Here is a 21,322-nt window from a genome sequence, read left to right on the forward strand (position 1 = left end):
GAATGAAATACTATGTAATCATATACACATAGATGTACAGGAATCCATTTGGAAACTTTTAATTTCCTCTTAAAAATTACAATTATTCTTTTTCTCACCAGCTTGAACAATTTAAAAAGGATAATGAAGCAGTAGGTTTTGGCTCAGGTACAAGAGCTCTGGAGCAATCAATAGAGAAGACCAAGGCAAACATCAAATGGGTAAATGAAAACAAAAAGCTTGTTAAGGATTGGTTTGAAGGCACGGTAGTAAAGTCATAGAAGACAAGCATATATCAAGTCTACCAGCCACACGTGCCTCTTCCAAGGACTGCTTGCCACTCTTCACAGTTTATGAAGCTGCAATGGCTTTGTGGTTAGCACTTCTGCCTTGCAGCACTGGGGTCCCTGTTTCTTAACCCCAATCAAGACACTATCTGCATGGAGTTTGCATGTTCTCCCTGTGCTTGTGTGGGCTTCCTCTGGGTTCACTGGTTTCTTCCTACACTCTAAAGACATGCTGGTAGGTTAATTTGCCTTAATATGTGGGGTAGGGCTCCTGTAAGCTCCTTGAGGGCAGGGACTCATGTGAATGTGAACGTACAATGTGAAGTGTTGCAACAGCTGATATAAGGACTATATAAATACCTGTAATTAAAGGGGTTGTAAAGGTTCGTGTTTTTTCAACTTAATGCATCCTATGCATTAAGGTGAAAAAACACGTCAGTGACCGGCCCCCCAGCCCCCCGTTTTACTTACCTGAACTCTCAAACTTGTCCCACGGGGATGCGCTGTTTCTCTGCCCAGGGTTCTCGGCTGTTGATTGGATAGATTGATAGCAGCGCAGCCATTGGATCCCGCTGCTGTCAATCAAATCCAATGACGCAAGTGCCGGGGGGCGGGGCCGAGTCCTGCATTCGGTGTCTATAGAATGCTGGACTCGGGAGCGCGCCCACAAGGTAACCACCCCCCGGGAGAGCGCTTCTCCTAGGGGGTTATCTGATGTGGGGAGGAGCCGCGAGAGCCACCGAGGGACCCCAGAAGACCAGGTTCGGGGCCACTCTGTGCAAAACGAGCTGCACAGTGGAGGTAAGTATGATATGTTAGTTATTTTTTATTTTTTTTAAAACATGAACCTTAAGGCTCTGTTTCCACTACTGCGACTTGTTTTGCGACTTGACACATGTATTTCAATGGTCCCCGTTCTAATTAGTGCGACTCAAGTCGCATTGTCTCCAAAAAAGGTTCTTGCACTACTTTGTTCCGTCTTCGGTGCGACTTGTTCTCCATAGAAAGGTATTAAGTCGCAATGCAGTCGCATGTACATGTCTGACACCGCGACTTTGTTGCGACTTCCACGGAAGTCTATGGAAGCACATGATCTCTGCTCCTCAAAAATACATCACTTCCTATATTGATGTACGTGAGTGTGGAAGACAGGAAGGGGAAGTAACTAAGCAGGATAAGGAATTACATCACTCTGGCTAAATCGCAGAACATCAAAGTCGTTTTTAAAGTCGCATCAAATCGCAACATAAATCGCATTGTAAAGTCGCAGTGTAAATCGCGCAACTTTGGGGACGCACTAGTGGAAACATAGCCTTAGTGTCACTTTAAGTAAGAAAGTGGTTGTACGAGGACAAATACAAGATCCAGTCTTATGCTAGCTTACTTTTCTATCCTTGATTTCTAAGGTGACTGAGAAACAGTGACTTCAAACTTTCTACATAAATATGGCGAGGATTTTTTTTTATCGCTCAGGGTTTAAACAGTATGCTTATTTCATATGGAAAAATATCCTGCTCCCACTGATATTAATCTATATCATAAGCAAATCAGGGGGTCTAATTCACATGAAATATACAGTAATCATGATGTAAGAGGAAATGACGACAGCAACAAATTACTGAACACATCCCTTCTCATTAGTTGCCCCCCTGCCTGCTGGGAATGTTACTTTTCAGGTCGCTAATTCTGTCATTTACATAAACCTCAAAGTAGGCGCAAACACAATTCTTAAAATCTCAGACTTGCTTTAATGTGTTCATGGGGTTTTATAAATCATTTTTAATATTTTGCAGCTTTTAATTAAAGGGTAACTCCACCTTTGTGGAAAAACAAAATAAAATAAAATGTATGTACTGTAAACTATTGCTACACAAGTCATATTGTAATTGAATGTTCTTAAAAAATGACCTTTCCCTTTCAATCTGCAGCTCTGTCATTTTCTATAAAATACAATGCAATATGGCAACCTGGAGGTGTTCTGTACACAGATGCTGTACAGAACACACCCCCCCCCCCCCCCAATATGCCATTTCCTGCTTGCGTGACTGGCTCACTGATTCTCCCAGAAGTCTGCTCCAAGATACAAGTCAGATTTTGGGCATCCTCTGCAAGAAAAATGTTATTTTTAGTGAGATACTCCCAAAAGACAATCATGTCTAAAGCAATGTAGACACTGCTACTTTCCTCAGAGCCCTGCAGATGCGGCAGCTGATTAATAATTATAAAACCACTCCCATACAGATTCACTTAGCACATGGACACAGACAAACAAACAGCTATTTCTTCAGAATAAATAAAGGTAGGAATCTGCTACAAAGTTTGTTAAAATCCTTGCAAGTGACATTAATCACCCAGAGGGAAATATTTTTTCTCAACAAAAGTGGAGTTACTCTTTAAAGCAGTAGTAAACTCAGACAACCTTACTCCAAATCAGTAATATGCAACTTCATGTTGCTCTTTATAACCATTGTGCCGCATACAGTATGCAAATAAAACATTTTTACTTGCTCTGATAAACTTTTTCTGAACGCTCCAGCTTATATGCAGCCGCTGCCATTATAAGTCCTGTCTTCTGCGTCCCAACAGTAATGTATTTCCACCCTCACTCTTTCTCCGCATCCATAATCCCGTGCATGCACATTATTCCCCAAAGCCAAGCCTCGTTTTTGTTTCCGGTTACTATGGAAACCGTGTCCAGCTAAAAAAAAACGATCCTGCTGCTGCCCAGCTTCTCAATGGGGAAGGAATGTTGCGGGATCTTGGGGCTGATGCCGACATCAGGAAATGATGCAGCCCCGGCATATACACAGAAATTTTTTCCGGCAGCATAAGCTTGCCGGAAAAACAGGGCTAACAGCGCATGCACCGGTGATGTCATTGAAAAGAAACAGAAGGATTACACCAAAAGCAAGCAGGTAAGAAGTGATAAAGACAGAGCACACAGTACTATAGGTTGCACTAATTCATTTTAACTACCTAAAGAGATATACTGCGGCAAGTCAGCTCTATTGTACGAAATGACATACCTGTATGACATTTCGTGCAACAAACAGCGCGGGGGCGCGCACGCTGATTAGCCAGAGGGGGAACCAATCAGCGGGTCCGGTGAACGTGATGTCCGCTGGGACCCGCCGATCATTCCCCAGAGAGGCAGAACGGCGAGCTGCCTATGTAAACAAGGCAGATCACCGTTCTGACAGGGGAGAACACAGAAATCCTGTTTTCCTGCTAAGCACGGATCACTGTGTTCCCCCAGTCAGTCCATCCCCCACACAGTTATCAAGAACCAAATTAGGCACACATTTAACCCTTTGATTGCCCCTGGTGTTAACCCCTTCCCTCCCAGTGTCATTAGTACAGTGACAGTGTATATTTTTAGCACTGATCACTGTAATAATGTCACTTGTTCCCAAAAAAGCGTCAGTTAGGTGTCCAATTCGTCCACCGCAATGTCGCAGTCCCGCTAAAAATCGCTGATTGCCACCATTACTAGTTAAAAAAAAAAAATGCCATAAAAATATCCCATAGTTTGTAGACGCGATAACTTTTGTGCAAACCAATCAATATACGCTTATTGGGATTTTTTTATCCAAAAATATGTAGCAGAATACATGTCGGCCTAAATTTATGAAGATATTCGATTTTTTACATTTTTTTTTTTTTTATTGAATATGTTTTATAGCAGAAAATAAAAAATATTGTTTTTTTTTTTTTTTTCAAAATTGCCGATCTTTTTTTTGTTTCTAGCGCAAAAAATAAAACTGCAGAGGTGATCAAATACCACCAACAGAAAGCTCTATTTGTGGGAAAAAAAGAACATCAATTTTATTTGGGTACAGCGCTGCACGAACGTGCAATTGTCAGTTAAAGTAACGCAGTGCCGAAACGCAAAAAATGGGCTGGTCATTAAGGGAGTAAAACCTTCCCGGGCTGAAACTGGTTTGAATGAGTTTACAGCTGCTTTAAATAATATCCTTTGTGGAAAGACCACCATCCCTATCAGGAAATCTGCCCTGAAAAATTCCATATAACCATTACCTGAGTGCATAAATGAAGCCAGTATGTGGCTGCAAAGGACAACAGCTAGGCTGATACATAAAGAATGAAAACAGAAATTAACAAAATAAAAAAAAATGGTAATTCTTTATACTGTATAAATTATACATCATTCCATTAGGGCTTGCAGTTGGGTGGGTGTAAAAAATGCACAGTTTTTAGTGCCCCCTTAACCTACAAAGGCAGTGGATGGGGTTGTTCAAAACCTATCACTCTTTACCCATTCAGCAGGCAGTGAGCCCATCAAATGCGTCCCATTCAAGCAAATTAGGAAATACTGCAAATCCCCTGCTGTTGCAGTGCATTGGTGCAGTAATCATGGGATTAAAACAGGTGATGAGGAGCAGTGGCGGTTGACGCTCAAAATTTTTTGGGGGGCACAAACAAACTGCAAAATTCTGAAAAACACTGAAAAAAACATCAATTGCAGCCTCACTGTGCTATCAATTGCAGCCACTGTGCCCATAAAAGGCAGCCACTGTGCCCACCATATGCAGCCACTGTGCCTGTCATATGCAGCCACTGTGCCCATCATATGCAGCCACTGTGCACTGTGCCTACCATATGCAGCCACTGTGCCCATCATATGCAGCCACTGTGCCCACCATATGCAGCCACTGTGCCCATCATATGCAGCCACTGTGCCCACCATATGCAGCCACTGTGCCCATCATATGCAGCCACTGTGCCCACCATATGCAGCCACTGTGCCCACCATATGCAGCCACTGTGCCCATCATATGCAGCCACTGTGCCCATCATATGCAGCCACTGTGCCCACCATATGCAGCCACTGTGCCCACCATATGCAGCCACTGTGCCCACCATATGCAGCCACTGTGCCCACCATATGCAGCCACTGTGCCCACCATATGCAGCCACTGTGCCCATCATATGCAGCCACTGTGCCCACCATATGCAGCCACTGTGCCCACCATATGCAGCCACTGTGCCCATCATATGCAGCCACTGTGCCCATCATATGCAGCCATTGTGCCCGTCATATGCAGCCATTGTGCCCATCATATGCAACCTCTGTTCCCATCATATGCAGCCTGAGACATGACATCACCTGCTCACCACCTGTCAAATGCCTCTGAAAAGGGATACAAATGCAGATTGCTTTTTCAGAGAATTGACGGTTTAACATATAAGCCACTTCTGTCTATTAAACACTCCATGTTGAGGTTCCCTCAAATAATGAATAAAGAAATATACAGTACAAGCATTTTGAAATCGCATCAGACCTGTGATCCCAGAGCCAAGTAGTGGCTGGTGCCTCCATTTCAGTCGTACTTTTGCTGCACTGACTATACTTTGGACCAATTCATGTTCCATCTTGCTTCAAAGACCTCAATAAGTATATGAAGGTTATACTGTATACATGGGATCCTAAAAAAACATATTTTAAAATCTCTATGTAAAATAATATAATATAGACTTTTCAAAAAGACACACTGAGAAAATGGTTATTTTGTTATATAGTCTAGAATGTAAAAATAAAAATTTAATAGGAAACCTTTATTTTGTCATTTGTTTTTCTAATCAGTTTGTGATGTTATAGCAATAAATGACACATACATTTTAATGAAAAAAAGAAATGGAACAGAAGCAAAAAGCCCATAATTACTTTATTGTGCACTAAGGTCGGTTCTCACCAGAACGCATTGCAGAAATGCATTATATATTAACCCCCTTTGCCCCGACCCTTTAAGAGGTTTCAGGTGCAGGGAGGGGTTTATGATTAGGTGACCGCCGTGATTGGCTGTCACGACGATCACGTGATCGGAAAGCTCCTGATTGCAGGGTACGCATGCTTGGCACAGCTGGGTCAACTAATTGGTAGACAAATATGCGGCCGCTCGGCGCCAAGGCGCACCCGCTAAGAGGCCACATATTTGTGTACTGTCGGTGCCTAGGGGTTAACCCCTTTTAGTCCAGCTTAGATGTCCCTTTAACAGGGTTTTTACGCCGGGGGGGGGGGGGGACACACTGTCCAATCATGTGACCACTCAATCATTACTAGAGATCGGGAGCTGTCTTTGATAGCTCAGTCGCTATGCTGGGAGCGCGCAGTGAGTTTGTTCTCAGCACAGAAACCTCGGCACGCATATATACAGTGTGTGGGCATTAAATATGTTACATGGATGGCAGGAGTTTAAAAGAACCTTGTACTGAAAGAAAAACAAGAGGCTACAATTGCTGACCTCGTTCTAAGAATATCATATGACTCTGATTTTAAGGCCACCTTCACACATTAGGGGTATGTGGCATGAATCAGCAGATTCTGGCGGCTGGGATCACAAGTGCATGCAAACAGCTTCAGCCGCTCAGCCTGTACAAAGCAATGATAGGTTGAGAGGAGCTGTCACTGTTTGCATGTATCCGCACATCCAGAAGTTACCTGCGGCTGGGGACAGATGAGCGACTCTAGACGTAGACATATGTGTCCATGGCCAGATGTGTAGATACATGCCAATAACAATGTTCTTCTCAGCCTGTAATTGCTTTATACAGGCTAAGTGGGCGCAGCTGTTCACATACACCTGTAACCCTAGCCGCAAGAACCTACTGATTCCTGCTGTTGGAATCTACTGTATGCTCCTGATTGACCATGTGAAGGAAGCCTAATACTTTCTCAGTCACTGCCTCAGAACAAGCTTACAGGTTAGAAAGTCAAAGTGATGTCAGAATTTGTGAGCTGCATACTTCTGCTATTGAAGAATTGAAGCCAAGGGCAACAAGACAACCAGGAAGCAAGTATTTTAAAGAGAGGTTAGCAAATAGCCTATATATTTTCACAGTACAGGATTCCTTTAGGACAAGCTATACATTAATATCTATTTAAAAATCATGGAACTCACCTTTGAATCGAGGGAGGGGGGACCGTTCTAGGGGTGCAGAGATCACATGAAGGATGAGCCAATTTTACATTTCCAGTTGTTCATATTGAGGGATCTGCTCATCTATCTGTACATTATTTCCCCCAGTGTATGTACTGAAGGGACTTTCATGGTAGCCATAGTTTAACACTTGGCCCTGGCAAACCGGGTAGGATCTGATAACAATTGTGATCTCTATGGCTGCCCAGAGATGGAGCGAATTTCTTTCCTGCAACCACAGGTCGATTCCCCCCCCCCACCAACACTGACAGTGTTGACAGGGGGACCCGTCACACTGAGCCATTGTGTTCTCCCAGTGGGGGGCATCACATGTAAAATCCAATGCTAAGAAATACAGGCAGATACTTGACCATCATACTATACAATCAGGGAGGTGTGTGAAAGGCCGCAATTTTTTCCTGCAGCAAGACAACGACCCCCAATATGCAGCCGATGTCATTAAGAACTATCTTCAGTGTAAAGAAGAACAAGGAGTCCTGGAAATGATGGTTTGGCTCCCACAGAGCCCTGATCTCAAAACATCATAGAGTCTGCCTGGGATTACATAAAGAGACAGAAGGATTTGAGGCAGCCTACATCCACAGAACATCTGTGGTTAGTTCTCCAAGATATTTACAACAACTTACCTGCAGAGTTCCTGCAAAAACTGTGTGCAAGTGTACCTAGAAAAATTGATGCTGGTTTGAAGGCAAAGAGTGGTCACGCCATATATAGATTTTATTTGGATTTCCCTTCTGTTCATTTACTTTCCATTTTGTATGTTGATAAGAATAAACTATTCACACTTTTGTTTCTGAAAGCAATCTTAATTTACATAATTTTTCACACCTGCCTAAAACTTTTGCACGGTACTGTATATTTTTTAACCATTGTTGTGTTAGGATTTCTATAAACATCATATACTATAGTCAGATTTGTTACACTGGGTGCCTATGCCAGTACATGTCAAGCAGAATTTGGAAGCATATGATGTCGAAGTGACCAGTTGATACTAAAAAAAGTTTAATTTTATTTCTTGGAGCTTATTATGCCAGGTAAGTGTACAATTTCTGCAAGGTTTTAAAGTGGTTGTTTAGCCAATATAATAAAAACCTCCCACCCCCTCTGTAACATAATGATATGTGTCCCTCTGCCTGTGTTTTATAAAAAAAGCTGCTGATCTGTACCTATTTTAGAGCATCTCCCGGCGCTCATGTGACTCCCCAGCTCTCTCCTCTGCCCGGCTGACAGTTCCAGCGGGCGGGGCCGAGCACTCCCTCTGACGTCAGCCAGGGAAGGAGAAGAGGAGAGAGAGCCGAGGAGTCACGTGAGCGCCGGGAGACGCTCTGATATAGGTACAGAATGGCAGATTTTTAATATAACACAGGTGTAGCGCCCTCTACCTTTAGGTAGGTGCTTTATTGTATATTTTGATAGTGTAGAATATAACGACAGGTACATTTAGCCAGGCCTGTGTTCTTTATTGGGCTTGGATGTTAATTCAGGGTTGGAAGTATCAGAATAGAAGGGGGTGTGGCCGCCTACACTTGGGCTCAGGGAGACCTTCTCCGCTTAACAGTGGATTCTGCTGAAAAGAGAGGATGGGCTGAGACCTGAGTGGCAGGAAACCTATGTAAGAGAATTGACCAATGGTTAATTTCCATGGTCAAGGGGAGGTCTCTCATAAAAGGGGAGGGTCACATGCTCTGGGGGGAGTCGGAGGAGCCAGTGGCCTGGCAGTTTAGAGATCCCGGTGCCCTGGTGCCGGAGGAGAATCCAGGGGGCCAAGTGCCTAGGCCCTGGGGAAGAAGTCAGCATGTAGTCGCTGAGAATATACCGGGCGTTCCCAGGCGGGAATGTGCCAATCGAAGAAGGAGGAAGTAGGAGCAAAGCGGAGGAAGAAGAACTGGGTGATCGACTTTCTGTGAGTAGAACATGGACTGTGTATTGGGAGAGAGCAAAAGGAGTGCAAACCCAGAGGAGCTAAAGGAAGGATTTTTTATACTGTGCATTCAAGAAATACAGTATCAAGCACTTTTAGAGACTGAAGGGTGTTAATATGCGGGTCATGGAGAAGGCGATGCACGTCTTTGACCTTAAAGAATTGATACCCCAAAAAGGGTGTTGGTATGCGGGTCTGAAGAAGACTGTGCAGTTATTTGACCTTAAAGAATTAATACCCCGATGGAAGCATAACCAGTCGGGCAGAGGAACTATTCAGAGTAGTAAACCTTCAGCCAGATTGATAACAGAAGAAGCAATAGTCCCCAGTGAGAACCAATACAGGGGGAATCATTCAGAGTGATTTGTCTTGTTAACTGGAATCAATAGTTTGCAGCAAGGACTGGACAGACAGGGGAAATCCACTGAAAAGGCCAAAGCTGTGGATGATAACATATTCTTCTGAAACATTCATGGGCATCTCATACATCTCTAGATCTCTTCAAGTTAATCTCACAAACAAAGACCAAGTAAAAAAGTCCTAACATGGACTCTTTCTATCTCATGGGTTGTGGTGTGTATGGCAGTATGGGTGAATGGCAGATTGTACAACTAAACCAGCATCTCCTACGGGGGTAGTACGCTACACAGGCATAGGGACACATATTGTCATGTTACAGAGGGGATGGGAGGTTTTTATGGTAGTTATGATACAGAGGGCCAAATGACACAGCACAGGGAATAGGATTTTTTTTTTTTTTTTAGAGTAACAAACACTTTAATTAACACATTTGTTTTCATTCATTTCTTCACTGGGTGGCTTAGGTCTGTCAAACATGGTATTTATGTCATCGCTTGGGTTCCCCGTAACAATGTTCCAGTGATTTTCATTTTCTTCAGCCTTGTGGCCATTCAAGTATGTATGGGCAGTGACTTCACATTCCTTGCCAAACAAAGTCCTGAAACATTGAGAAGAGACAACTGTAAATAAAGAATTACCCCAACTCATTTTCTAATTGTGACGATTGCATGTTGCTTTGACCATTCAAAAGCATTACAATGACCATGTATTTTAATATACAGTATCTCAGATTGCTGACACCTTCATAAAGTATATGCCCCATGTTAACCCTATCGGTTGAGATCTGGAAGACTGGGCTAATTTGTGGCCAGAAAACTGCTTGTAATATCTGAGCTGTTTGACCCAATACATCATTTATATGTGGGCTGTATATAAGCCCGTCAACATCAAGTGTTCACTTCAAGAGGCTCCCTGCACCTCATCCATGCCCCACGAAAAAAGTTTAGTCCCTAGACAGGAATTTCTTTTGAACCAGTGGTACACCGAAAGTAAATTGGAAAGTAGGCTACCTGCCCATTGGGGCACTTTAGCTGTTACCCTGCCCAAGGTGAACAGATCAAAGGGTCCTTTGTGCAAGCACATGCTTTTAAAGAGAACATGTCATAAAAGACATATGGTGGACTCTTTTGCTATTCCCCTAAGTCAATGAACTAAAGAAAATACGCAGATATGAAAAGTCAGAAAAAAAGTCATTAGTATTTATCTGCACACTTGTTCTAAGCCAATAAATTCAAGCTTCAATGCAAAATGATCAACTAGCATTCACATAATCGGAGCTCAGAAATTATAGCCTCTATTTCTCTCTGTAAAAGGTTTCCTTTATCCAACTTAACCCCACCACCCCCACTCACCACTTCATTCAAAAAGGTTTATATTTATTCTGAAAGCATTTTCGTCATGCCACACCAGGTTCAGTCTTCTTTAAAAAGCTACTTTTATTGTTCAGATATGGGAAAATAAAACTCACCACATCTTTAATCTGGAGCTTCCAGAAATAAAATGACTGAATCTCAATAACCTCACACTAGCAGTCTTAAGGCCTGTCAATAGGATCTGGGCTTGTGTTGATAGCATCAGTCTGAGATTAGGGTTGCCACCTCATCCCTTTAAACCCGAACACATATGAATTACACAGGTTCTGTGGCTGATTAAGGTGGTAATTAAACTCACTTGGTGCCTTATCTGCATTTAATTAGCCTCAGAATCTATGTAATTCATATGTGTTCGGGTTTAAAGGGATGAGGTGGCAACTCTATCTGAGATGCTTCTGAGATCATTCAGAATTAGTTGACGTGCATTTGACCTGCAGCTGATCTACTTACGCTGATTTTGTACATTTGCCTACTGACAAAGAAATTATCAGGTCTATAATTGTAATGGTAGGTTTATTTTAACAGTGAGAGACAGAATAACAACAAAAATATCCAGAAAAAAACTCATTTAAAAAAATATATAAATTGATTTGCATTTTAATGACTGAAATAATTACTTGACCCCTTTGCACATTTCTTGTAGTTGGCCACCAGGTTTGCACACATCTCAGGAGGGATTTTTTTTTAAACTCCTCTTTGCAGATCCTCTCCAAGTCATTAAGGTTTCGAGGCTGATGTTTGGTAACTCGGACCTTCAGCTCCCTCTACATATTTTCTATGGGATTAAGGTCTGGAGACTGACTAGGCCACTCCAGGACCTTAATATGCGTCTTCTTGAGCCACTCCTTTGTTGCCTTGGCCGTGTATTTTGGGTCATTGACATGCTGGAATACCCATCCATGACCCATTTTCAATGCCCTGGCTGAGGGAAGGAGGTTCTCACCCAAGACATGGCCCTGTTGCTTTCTTGGTGATTTTAGTCCCAGCTACCTTGAGATCATTGACAAGATTCTCACGTGTAGTTCTGGGCCGATTTCTCACCGTTCCCATGATCAATGACACTCCACAAGGTGAGATCTTGCATGGAGTCCCAGACCGATGGAGATTAACAGTTACTTTGTGTTTTTTCCCATTTGTAAATAATCGCACCAACTGTTGTCACTCTCTCAAGCTGCTTGGCGATGGTCTTGTAGCCCATTACAGCCTTGTGTAGGTTTACAATCTTGTCCCTGACATCCATGGACAACAGCTCTTTGGTCTTGGCCATGGTGGAGAGATTGGAATCTGATTGACTGATTGCTTCTGTGGACAGGTGTCTTTTATACAGATAACAAGCTGAGATTAGAATCACTCCCTTTAAGAGAATGCTCCTAATCTCAGCTTGTTACCTGTATAGAAGATACATGGGTGCCAGAAATATTGCTGATTGATAGGGGATCAAATACTTTTTTCATTAAAATGCAAATCAATTCCTAACTTTTTTAAAATTTGTTTTTCTGGATTGTTTTGTTTTTATTCTGTCTCTCACTGTTAAAATAAACCTACCATTAAAATTATAGACTGATCATTTCTTTGTCAGTGGGCAAATGTACAAAATCAGCAGCCTATCAAATACTTTTTTTCCCCTCACTGTACCTACTTTGACCTGGTTCAAGCAGTCCTGCATTCCTATAGACTTGTATGGAAATGCAAAACCCTTTAATTCCAAGCCATTGACAAAGGCCCTAAATTACCATATTAACTCACAACATGGAAAGTGAGGCGAAAGAATGTCCAAAATCTTATACTTTGCTTACATTAATGGATCTCCATGAGATTCACTCAGATTGCAACTGGAAGCCATTAATTAATTACTACAAAATAAGATGAACCAGTCTAAGGACCCATGTTGACAGGCTGTGGGCTTGTGTTAATGTCATCAGTCTTACATCACTTTAAAGTTGAACTAAACTTAAACATTTAAAATCAGATGACAGGTAGGGTTTTAATGACAGCAGAGACCTTATTGATTTATTCTGTCATAACTGCTTTTCCTTGCCTGCCAGCCTTTGTGTACACTGAGCTGCACGTGCACAGCTCAGCCTACATTTACAGCATAGCTCTGTGCCAAGATGAAGTGACGGCATCCCTAGCCAATCAAGCGGCCACTAAGTTTGAACCAAAAAGAAAGACCGGGAGCAAATAGAAGCTCCTGTGATCATCAAGAGCACTGACACAGCAGCACTGAAGGAGATCCTTTCCAAGGTAAGTCTGCCATAATGTGCTAATATGCTATGCATACTAGCACATTATGGTTAGAAGCTCCCGGGGGCCTATTTATTATTTATTTATTTTTCCAGAGGTTTTATTCCACTTAAGACGCTTCTGAGATCTTTCAGGAGGTGTTTATTTCCTTATATGAAAGTACAAAAACTTTGCAAAATATTGGATGTTGAGGGAAAGAGCAGTCCATATAGATGCAGGGTATGTTTTTGAGGCAATGATGACATTATTATCTGAAAAAAATGTTTTATATACTGCTGTTCACAGTCTAATTATTAAAAAAGGTGTAAAGCTATTCATCTTTTGAAACTGCCATGTACTTTTGTTCTGTGTGTACAGGACAAAATCAAATGTTCTAGGGCTATTCGCTCTACAGGTTGAATGCTTCTCATTCATGTAAAAATAGTTTTTCAGGAAACTACTACATTTTAGCTACTAGATGGTGTAGAAGCTCATAGGAAATAAAGGTTTATTTCCTATGGTCATCGGTGCCATTTATTGTCCATAATGTGGTATGTGCCATTCATTTCTCATGAATGAGATACATTCAACCTGTGGAGAAAATAGCATAAAAACACCTAATATTCCCCATTCTCACAGAAGGAATGTACATGCCAGCTTTATGAGACAAATAGCTATGCACATTTTTGTTTTATAAATATACCCCTTAGTGAATGGACGCGCTCTCTCTCTGCCCGGGGTTCTCGGCTCTTGATTGGATAGATTGATAGCAGCGCAGCCATTGGCTCCCACTGCTGTTAATCATATCCAATGACGCGGGCGTCGGGGGGCAGGGCCGAGTCCTGTAATCGGCCTCTATGGACGCCGAATGCTGGACTTGGGAGCGCGTCCGCAAGGTAACCAAGGTAAGCCACGAGAGCCGCCGGGGGACCCCAGAAGAGGATGTTCGGGGCCACTCCGTGCAAAACGAGCTGCACAGTGGAGGTAAGTTTGACATGTTTGTTTTTTTTTTTAAAAACCCGAACCTTTAATGTCACTTTAAGAGTAACGAGGCTTCTCCAATGAAAAAAGTAATAATCATTTTATATCATTATATCTTAGCCTTAAGCTGGCCATAAATGGATTGAAATTTGGCCGATTCAGCAGAAACCCTTCGAAATTCGATCTATATGTGGCCCCTGTTTGACAGAAGTTGATTGTTAGAACAGGAATGTTAAAAAACTTTTGTCGATCAGCAGCTGCAGCCAATGATCAGTGTATTCTGGCAGTGAAGAATCAACACAATGGGGTACATTACTAAAGCTGGAGAGTGCAAAATCAGGCACACTTCTGCATAGAAACAAGTCAATCAGCTTCCAGGTTTTATTGCCAAACCTAATTGAACAAACTGAGATTGGCTACCATGCACAGCTGCACCAGAATCCAAATGCACCAGTTTTAGTAAATACACCCCAATGTCTTGACAGGGGGGAGATTCCACCCTCTACCTCGTTAGTGTGGAAAGAGGAATCTGTTCAATAACCAACTTTAATTATTTTATGATTAAACTGTATATAGTTAATATATTATAATTAATTTATATGTTCATATGATTGACAAATATCTGTATGTGAGGCCAAATAAATAAAAAGTATTTTGTTTTCTCTTGCCATTCAAAACCAGAAAGAGAACTGTATTTGTTAAAAGGGATTGCATGCATTACAGAAATAAGTTAGCATCAGTTATCAGATTTTTAGTTTATCACCAGGTATACATCTGAGACATCAGGACATAAAAAAATGATTGTACTTACCAAAGGATGTATTTCCGGAGAACAGCGAGACATCTGTTTGTTTTGCTGTGAACGATGAGGAGTTTTGTATTTGCCTGTATATACAAGTTGGCTTTAGTTTTTTTATTGTATTGAAATTAAAATCATTAAAACAGAAATTATATAAGGTTTATCTATCATGTTTACAAAAAACAAAATTAGGCTGATGATGCACATGGGTGATTTTCTTGTAGCAATTGCCCGATTACCCTAGATATAGATGTTCACTGAGAATACAGCAGGTCAGGATCCAGCTCAGAGTAAAGAAATAGACTCCTTACATTAAGGAAGGAAATTTACAATTTTTTAATAAACTTTTAATGACTTTTATCTATAATTTGTGTTTATCCGTTTATTTATTATGTTTTCTTGCACAGTCATTATTTAATAAAAATATATTTTTATATGGTTTATACTAAAATAATAAAATGAACTGTACCATTCTCCAAACACGTTGGCACATTGGCACCTTCATCTTCTGCTCCAAATGCCTTTCTTCAATTCAACATCTAAAACCGGCCATAGAAGGATTGGCTCTTGGCCGGTTCAGCAGGGACCAGGCAATATTTAATCCATCTATGGGCAGGCTGGTTGCACTGAAGTCAATCCATCAATCGACTTTGATACAACCAGCCTGTCAGATTTTTTGCATGTGATCACTGCTGTTCTGCCAGCAAGGAAGGCTCCCCGCTGGCAAAACACAATAGCGATACAGGAGGGAGCAATATTCTTTCCTTCCACCCATAGTGGCAGGAAAAAAAATTATGTAAGCTTTGGCTTACTTAAGTTCTTATTGCTATTTCTAACCACTTCCCCTGACCACTGATGTATGCATAGGGCAGTGACACATATTTGTTGCAGGAAATCAGAGGTGACTTTGACATGCAGTCTATGACTGACACATGGCTTTACATTCTCTAAGCTTTGGAAGAAAAAAGATGGAGGAACCCAACAATGGAACAAGATCTTCTTGAAGCACAGACTGGACTAGAATTTTTTTTCCACTGTTGTACAAATGAGCTGTTTGAAACCTGAATTGTTTATATATGGTGCCAGTTGCTGTAAACATTGGCAAAGGAAAAAATTAGGACTGCCATAGATAGCTTGAATTGTGGACAATTCCTACTGACTTGGCTGAACTTCGAGCCATGGGTCACCAACACCTGGCTTGACAAAGGTAGATTTTCAATTGACTTTTGTCAAGAGGAGCCGGTGGAAAATTGTGGGCTGAACAGTGACTGCATCCAGTCGGGAGTTCTGACAGCCACAGGTGCCAGTTTTCAGAATACAATGCAATGCAGGCTGAGCGAGAGAAATCTGTACATGTATGACTAGCCCCACATTTAGGCCCCATTTACACTTGAGTGATGCTGAAGCGTTGCATTTTTGCTGGGTGTTATTTAGCACGTTTTTGGAGCGGCACCACTCATTTGATGGGCCCCCTCGACTCCATAAATATGCTAAGAGAAGCACATGTACCAAATTTTGGACAAGAGCCAAGCACATTTTGTGTTGCATGATTTTCTGCAAGGAAAACACTCAAAAAACTCTTGGCTGCTACCCATGTTTTGGGTGGCATTAGAAAATAATGCCCCGTACACACGATCGGATTTTCCGACAACAAAACCGTGGATTTTTGTTTGAAGGATGTTGGCTCAAACTTGTCTTGCATACACACGGTCGGACTTTCCGACAACAAGCTCACATTGAACATTTCCCGTCGTAAAATCCGACTGTGTGTACGCGGCATAGGAAATAATGGCACCTCAAGTGCTTTGTGTGTTTTAGCGCATTTAGCTCATTGTCAGAAACGCGGGCAGAAACGCTCAATTCTGCCCACTTTTCTGTTACACTTAGGTGTGAATAGGGCCTTATTCAGGGCTGAATTCAGTTTAAGCAATTATTACTTTCACATGTCACGAGACACATCAGGGCTAATGCATAAAGAATGTGATATAAGAAAAAAAATTGCTGAACATAGCATCCAAAGGCCTCCAACAGTCATTTCCGCAGTCCAAGAATGAATTGACATAAATTGAGTTGTTTTACTAAAACAAACAAGCGTAGATAATCGAAAGAAATGTACGAGGTTCCTTTAATATCAGGAAAACTGCTGTGAAACTCTTTACTAGGTGGCACCTGACTCCGATTAGAATCCATTAATTCTTCCTTACGGTATCTCCCCTGTGCTTCAAAGGTTGTCAGACTTCTGGCTCATTTCTCCATTTGTTCTGGGAGTGCTCCCATGTCATTCCAATTTGGAGAAGACTGTCTACCTTGGCCTCTACCATCACAGGTGTTCAGTTATCTCTTACCCCAACTCATTGCCTATTATTTTCTCCCATTGTAGAAGCTACTACTCTGCAACTAATCTACACAATAAGCGTGGACATCCATTGGGTACTTGCTACACTTTGGAGAACTCCCTCTGTCCTACTCTCCCAAGTTAAACTTAGAGTGGAATTCATAAATAGAGTAAATGGTTTGATGATTACAATATCTTTGAATGATGTAATCTTGTTAATTAGCACCACGTGTCTCACCAGTGGCGGCCCGTCCATTAGGGGCGCCCGGGCACCACCCACTCTCGCCACGCCATCCCCCTATATGCAATGGATAGATTTATGCATAGCATGAATCTATCCACGGCCGCCGTGGCCACTCCCTATTCATGCATCCGGCCCCTTTCAGGGCACCAGGCGCATTCATTACAGCGGTAAGGGTTTTTTTTTAACCACCTGATTAGAGCCAGAGGCTCTAATAGGCTTCCAAATAGGGTGGGCTCGGGTCGCAGAGAATGCGCTATGATCCCACCCAGGTGTGTTACAACAGAGACTGAACATTTGCTGTTGAAACACTGATCCTCAATCCGGCCAATCACAAGCGGGTGTGAGACCCATTTTCCAATTGGTCAAAAAGAGAAGAATCCCGATTGGCTGCTGAGGCGGAGGGGGAAACGGAAGCTGCCGCTGCCGCCGTGACCCATGCTGAGCAGGAGAAAAGGAGGCTGCTGAGCAGGGGAAGCCTCCGGTAATGGGGTAAGTGCTACCGACTGGGGGGGGGGGTTTGGCATACTGTTTGACCACCACTGTGTTTCACTATATTAATGTTGATGTCTTAGTAATTGTATTATCAGCACTATTATCTGCTGTTGTGCCTTGATAATTACACACTTTTATAGATCGTGCTGTTTCAGGGCCGTTTCACACTAGATGCGGTGCAAATTCACAGTGAATTTGCTGCAAATCTGCACCACATCAAAATCGCAACCTGTTCATACGAACTGATTGCGGAATGTATGTTAAGTTAACGACACCCCGCAATCAGTTTGCAAAACGCAGCACGATTTGCAGGATCGGATCGCATGGGTGTGAACACCCGTGCAATCTGATTCCAGTGCAGACAAAAAAAGGGTCCCGAAAGAGTTTGTTCGAATGCGATGTGAATTCAGCCATACAGTTTATATGGCTGATTTTGCATTGCACAGACATCGCATGTGATCTGCACAGCAATGTGGTGCAAATCACATGCGATGTCTGGCATCACACTAGTGTGAACCGGCCCTTAGTCATAATTTTGTACTATTTGCTATTTCCTTTACAAAGGTGTTTAGATGAGATTTTCAAATGCCACTATCTCTGTACCCCTTTTTGAAACTTTCTATTAAAAGTTTGTAAACAAAAAATAAATAAAACAAACAAGCTGTAAAAATATTATCCAAAACCACTAACAAATCACGATAGCTTACAGAAAGGTAGATTATTATGATGTCACACTGGTAGTAAATTGTTACCTCATATACCAGGGCTATAGAGAGGGTAGACTTATCATTTAAAGCCTAATGCCCTGTACACACGGTCGGATTTTCTGACGGAAAATGTGTGATAGGACCTTGTTGTCGGAAATTCCGACCGTGTGTAGGCTCCATTACACATTTTCCATCTGAATTTCCGACACACAAAGTTTGAGAGCTTGCTATAAAATTTTCCGACAACAAAATCCGTTGTCGGAAATTTCAATCGTGTGTACACAAATCCAACGCACAAAGGGACATAAGTTACAGTCAGTAGAATGTGTCTCTTGTGCTGATGTTTCTTCTTACAGTTGAAGCCCTCCTCCAACCCCGCTGGCATATTCTTCTGATACAGCAGTAGTTAATAGACTAAGGGGTTGTCACAGGCTCTCATTAAGAGAGCCCAACTATGCTGTCTGCCCAGCCTCATCATTCACAGAAGCCATACTACAGCTTCTATGAGTCACATGATCTACGAATGGAGGATGGGTGGATGACTGAACGGTCTGCCCCCTCCATTCATAGATCCCAATTCATTCACAGATGTTGTAAATTGGCTTCTATGGAAGGAATCACTAGGCTGATAGCGCAGGTATGGTTACTGGAAGATTGGGTGGACATGGATGGAGGAGAATTTCACCTAAAAAAAGAAGCATCAGCACAAGGGACATATCCTACCTACTCTAAGTTATGTCCTTTGTAATTGATTAATTTTTTATTTTTTGGCTGTACTTTGGCTTTAAAACATGTAGAATGCCATTCTTGAACAAGATATGTTCCCTTTGCAGCACTAAAACCATATTAATATATATTATAGTATACAATATATTATATTGCCCTGTATAATGTGAATTACCAAATTAAATATTTTCATAAAAGCTTTTAACGCCTTGGAGAATAACAACAGTGTAATAACAACAATATACAGTATACATACTGGAACAGGGAATCCTTCGTGTTCCATTCTCATTTGTGGATCCAAATAGACGAACTGCCAGCAGGTTTCATATGATGGCTGATCTGTTAAACTAACTTCTTGCAAATGAGATTTCTTACTGCTTTTTAGAAACGTTTTTTGGTCACTTGTCAGATATAACTGGAAAACATATAGACAGATAAAACAATCAATCATTTCAGATTTGTTATGTGTATAATGGATGTATTTTTCCCGTAGGTACAATTTATTGGTCATAAGGTGCAGTGTTGAGAAACAAATGTATTGATACTGTGTTGTCATATAAAATATATATCTAGAGAAAACAATACAACTATAAAAATGCTAGCATTAATTGGTATTATGGGTAGCAGTAAGTATAGTAAGTAGTGATCAATTATTAACAAACAAATAAAGCATTGGACAATCGTGTGCAATTAAATCTCTACTACATGGTACTTGTGCAGCCTACATGGTAATGAGCTAATTGTTCCACAGCTAAGCTACTATATTGAATCTTGGCCGGTTCAGAAGGGACTGGCTGAGATTTCCGATCCATCTATGGGCAGGCTGGTTGTACTGAAGTCAATCAACTTGGGTAAAACCAGCCTGTCGGTTTTTTAACTTGCAGTTACAGTCAGCGGTTATCAACGCTAGCAGTGATCGTTGTAGTCTGCCGGTGGGGAAGGCTCCATATGCTCTCTGCCGGCAGAACACAATAGCACTGCAGGAGGGATGCCCCCATCAACACTGACTCCCCCATCAACATCTCTGGTGGAAGGAAACAAAATCGCATAATCTATGGGCTGCTTTACTGTGTTCTGTTTCCTGTGCTGTTTCATAGAATTTTGCAATTATTTAAAAATGGCAAGGAGTGAAACATCAATTGTTGTGAGTATGTTGTAAGAATAAAAGGCAAAAAATAATTTCCAAGATAAATTTTTTAATTTTTATTATTATTTATTTCTATTTTGTTTAACCATTTGCCGACTGGGCCATAGCTGAATAACGGCTACAGCTCAGTCGGATAACTCTGGGAGGGCGTACAATGATGTCCTCCCAGAATCGCACTTCTGCACGCCCCCTGGGGCGCGCACCCGGGAATGTCCGTGACCGTCAGGGCCACATCCATGTCTCATCCATGCTCATACATGTCTCATCCATGCTCATACATGTCTCATCCATGCTCATACATGTCTCATCCATGCTCATCCATGGCGCATACATGCTCTTACATGTCTCATCCATGCTCATACTTATCTCATAAATCTCAATTATGAGTTTTAGGTCCTAAGATCGTATTAGTAGTATGCCCTGTATACAAGACCTTAAAAATTAAAAATATGCAAAATAGGGACCTATTGTACGACTAGATCATAGCATATATGGCATATGTGTATATATTCAGTGGCTCTATTTTATTCTATATACCTCTCTCACTAAGAAAGTATATTAGAATCAGCTTCAGTATTTTTATTTTTATCTCTTTCCCTGGAGTAAATACATGTGTGTGTATATGGATTAGCCTATGTACACATAGAGGTACTCCAGTTATAGCAACACCAGAAATAATGTTCATATTAATATATGTGGTTTTTAATTACCTTGTATGATGTATCGGTCATGTACACAAGGATTGGTCCTGATACCACTAGGGAATCTAAGTGTGCACACCTTTGCACA

At 41.6% G+C, this 21,322-nt stretch overlaps 2 protein-coding genes across 2 annotated transcripts in view; one reads left to right on the forward strand and one right to left on the reverse strand.

Annotated features, from left to right (window-relative positions):
* Positions 1 to 5,844, forward strand: part of LOC141131334 (aminopeptidase N-like) — a 144,290-nt gene extending 138,446 nt beyond the window's left edge. The window contains exon 21 of the mRNA XM_073618481.1: positions 102 to 5,844. Coding sequence (XP_073474582.1) covers positions 102 to 260 — 159 coding nt within the window. The 3' untranslated portion in view covers positions 261 to 5,844. The remainder of the gene's footprint in view (positions 1 to 101) is intronic.
* Positions 5,829 to 21,322, reverse strand: part of CFAP161 (cilia and flagella associated protein 161) — a 34,731-nt gene continuing 19,237 nt past the window's right edge. The window contains exons 5-7 of the mRNA XM_073618482.1: positions 19,643 to 19,801; positions 14,895 to 14,968; positions 5,829 to 10,104 (exon numbers count right to left, since the gene is read on the reverse strand). Of these exons, the coding sequence (XP_073474583.1) occupies positions 9,924 to 10,104; positions 14,895 to 14,968; positions 19,643 to 19,801 (414 nt within the window). The 3' untranslated portion in view covers positions 5,829 to 9,923. The remainder of the gene's footprint in view (positions 10,105 to 14,894; positions 14,969 to 19,642; positions 19,802 to 21,322) is intronic.

This window comes from Aquarana catesbeiana, linkage group LG03 (assembly GCF_042186555.1).
Source record: "Aquarana catesbeiana isolate 2022-GZ linkage group LG03, ASM4218655v1, whole genome shotgun sequence".
In the NCBI taxonomy this organism is placed as follows: Eukaryota; Metazoa; Chordata; class Amphibia; order Anura; family Ranidae; genus Aquarana; species Aquarana catesbeiana.